Source organism: Orycteropus afer, unplaced genomic scaffold (assembly GCF_000298275.1).
Source record: "Orycteropus afer afer isolate SDZICR_OR568_19922 unplaced genomic scaffold, OryAfe1.0 scaffold00078, whole genome shotgun sequence".
In the NCBI taxonomy this organism is placed as follows: domain Eukaryota; kingdom Metazoa; phylum Chordata; class Mammalia; order Tubulidentata; family Orycteropodidae; genus Orycteropus; species Orycteropus afer.
Genome location: NW_006921665.1, coordinates 5,347,247 through 5,349,391, shown reverse-complemented (window position 1 = coordinate 5,349,391; position 2,145 = coordinate 5,347,247). Strand labels below are relative to the sequence as shown.

Here is a 2,145-nt window from a genome sequence, read left to right as displayed (position 1 = left end):
AGGTAAGTTCTTTTATTTTCTTGCTATCAGAGCAAAGCTGTAGTTGAAAATTTCTCTGATTCTTTTACTTACAGCTTCCTCACACATCACTGGGGATCTGCTTAGTTTGGTGAAAAGTGTAGAGACACATAGTTGTTAAATTCCAACCTCTCTGTGATGTTAGTGCAACCGAAAATGATTTGGGATGGTACTGTGATGGTAAATATTAGAATGGTCATATTTTAATAAATTTCCACAAATTCATCCATTTAAAAAAACCTGTCGTGGCTTCAGGTACTTTCTCCCCTTCTCCCTGATCAATGACATTTGGGTTTTTATCTGTGACTTCTTCTGTTTCTATAAGAGTTTCATATATTTTCTGGGCCCTGACAATTTCTTTCTGTGCATCAAAATGGACTTTTTGCCTGGTCAGGAGGGGCACAATTAAATTAAAATCATCAATTCGTTTGTTTAGTTTTCTGATGTTTTCTCGAAATTGCTCACATACTTGATTCCACTGTTTCTGTTCAGTTGGTGTTATTGGATTCCCAAGTTTTTTTCTTGACACTAAGATTGCCTCTCTGAGTTGGTCAATGGTATCCTTTATTTCCTTTTGCATTAGTATCCATTCTGGCTGATATCCATTATCTATCAATATTCTATTCAGGTTGTGAGTCATAGGATCAATATATGAACAGCCAGAAAATTTGTTTAGAGGTTTTCCTTTCCCACTGAGATTGTCAAAGTCTCCTTTTGCCATTGATTCCTGAATGAGGTCCTCCACTAAACGCTCAATTGCTTGTGTTATCTTTTGCTTTTTACTCTCTCTTACATCTTTAACAATTATACTATCAGCAAAGTGTTGGCTATACAGTTTATGCTTTTGATATTCCATCACTTGCTCAGTTGCACGGTCTGCTCTAAATTGCCTATATTGCTTCTCTCGTTGACTTGGAGTTCCCAAACCAATACCTTCAAAACTTAAATAATGCCGGTGTTGGGGAGTTTTATATTTGAATTTATCTTCTTCCTCATCTTCAGCTTTATTCTGTCTGGCATTTGTTTGTTCTATCACATAGGAAAGCACATTCCTATAAGCTTCTTCAATTCTTATAAATGTTGCAGAATCAGCTGTACTAGAGCCACTGTCTGGATGGTATTGCTTGGCAAGCTTACGAAAAGATTCTCTGACATCATCCGCAGAGCATTCTTCATCAAGATTCAACAGCCTATAATATTCTCTGATCTTTTGGGATTTGTGGGTTGACATCATTCTATACCTAATGACACCAAGATATGAAAGCATTTTCATTTGATTAGAAATCGCTGTGGCATTTATCAGGTGAGATCTTAAGATGTGAGCCATCATCAAGCACATTGGGTTCATTATTGTACCCGGAGTTCTTCCTAGCAATGATCTATAAAACAACAAAAAATGTAAGCTGAACAAAGCTGCAATATCAGTTAATTTCATATCTTCAGCAGTAGGGAAGATCACTCACTCGTTGCCATCGAGTCAGATCCAACTCATAGCGACCCCCTCCCTGGGTTTCTGAGGTGGTATCACAACGGAAGTAGATTGCCCAACCTTCCTTCCAAGGATAGCATATGAAATTACAAGTATAATAAGGGGTAGTTCTTTCTGACACTGCTGCCCAGATTCTTATATCTGTAACAGGCATAACTTGTTTTATTGCACTTTGTAGATTTTTTTTTTTTTTTTAACAAATTGAAGATTTTTCACATCCCTGTGTCAAGCATGTCTATCAGCACCATTTTTCTAACAGCATGTGCTCACTACATGTCTGTCACATTTTGGCAATTCTCACAATATTTCAAACTTTTTCATAGTTCTATTGTACACTTAATAGACTACAATAAAGTATAAACATAACTTTTATATGCCCTGGGAAACCAAAACATTCATGTGACTTGCTTTATTGAAATACTCGCTTTATCACAGTGATCTGGAACCTTCAATATCTCTGAGGTATGCTTATAAAAGAATTTGATTATGTTTAGTATTAACATATTGTGATGTAATCTGGATTCTACTCCTCACTAACCACAGAATTTTAGAGCTGGAAAGTTCCTAGAGATCACCTAATCCAATCTTCTCATTTTATGAGAAAATGTAACTCTAGAAGGTTACAGCATAAACAGGTC

At 36.2% G+C, this 2,145-nt stretch overlaps 1 protein-coding gene across 1 annotated transcript; it reads right to left on the bottom strand.

Annotated features, from left to right (window-relative positions):
- Positions 1-214: 214 nt before the first annotated feature.
- On the bottom strand, positions 215-1,366 carry DNAJC28 (DnaJ heat shock protein family (Hsp40) member C28). Its single transcript, XM_007941275.1, has one exon. The coding sequence runs from the start codon at positions 1,364-1,366 to the stop codon at positions 215-217; it is 1,152 nt and encodes a 383-aa protein (XP_007939466.1).
- Between the last annotated feature and the right edge of the window lie 779 nt (positions 1,367-2,145).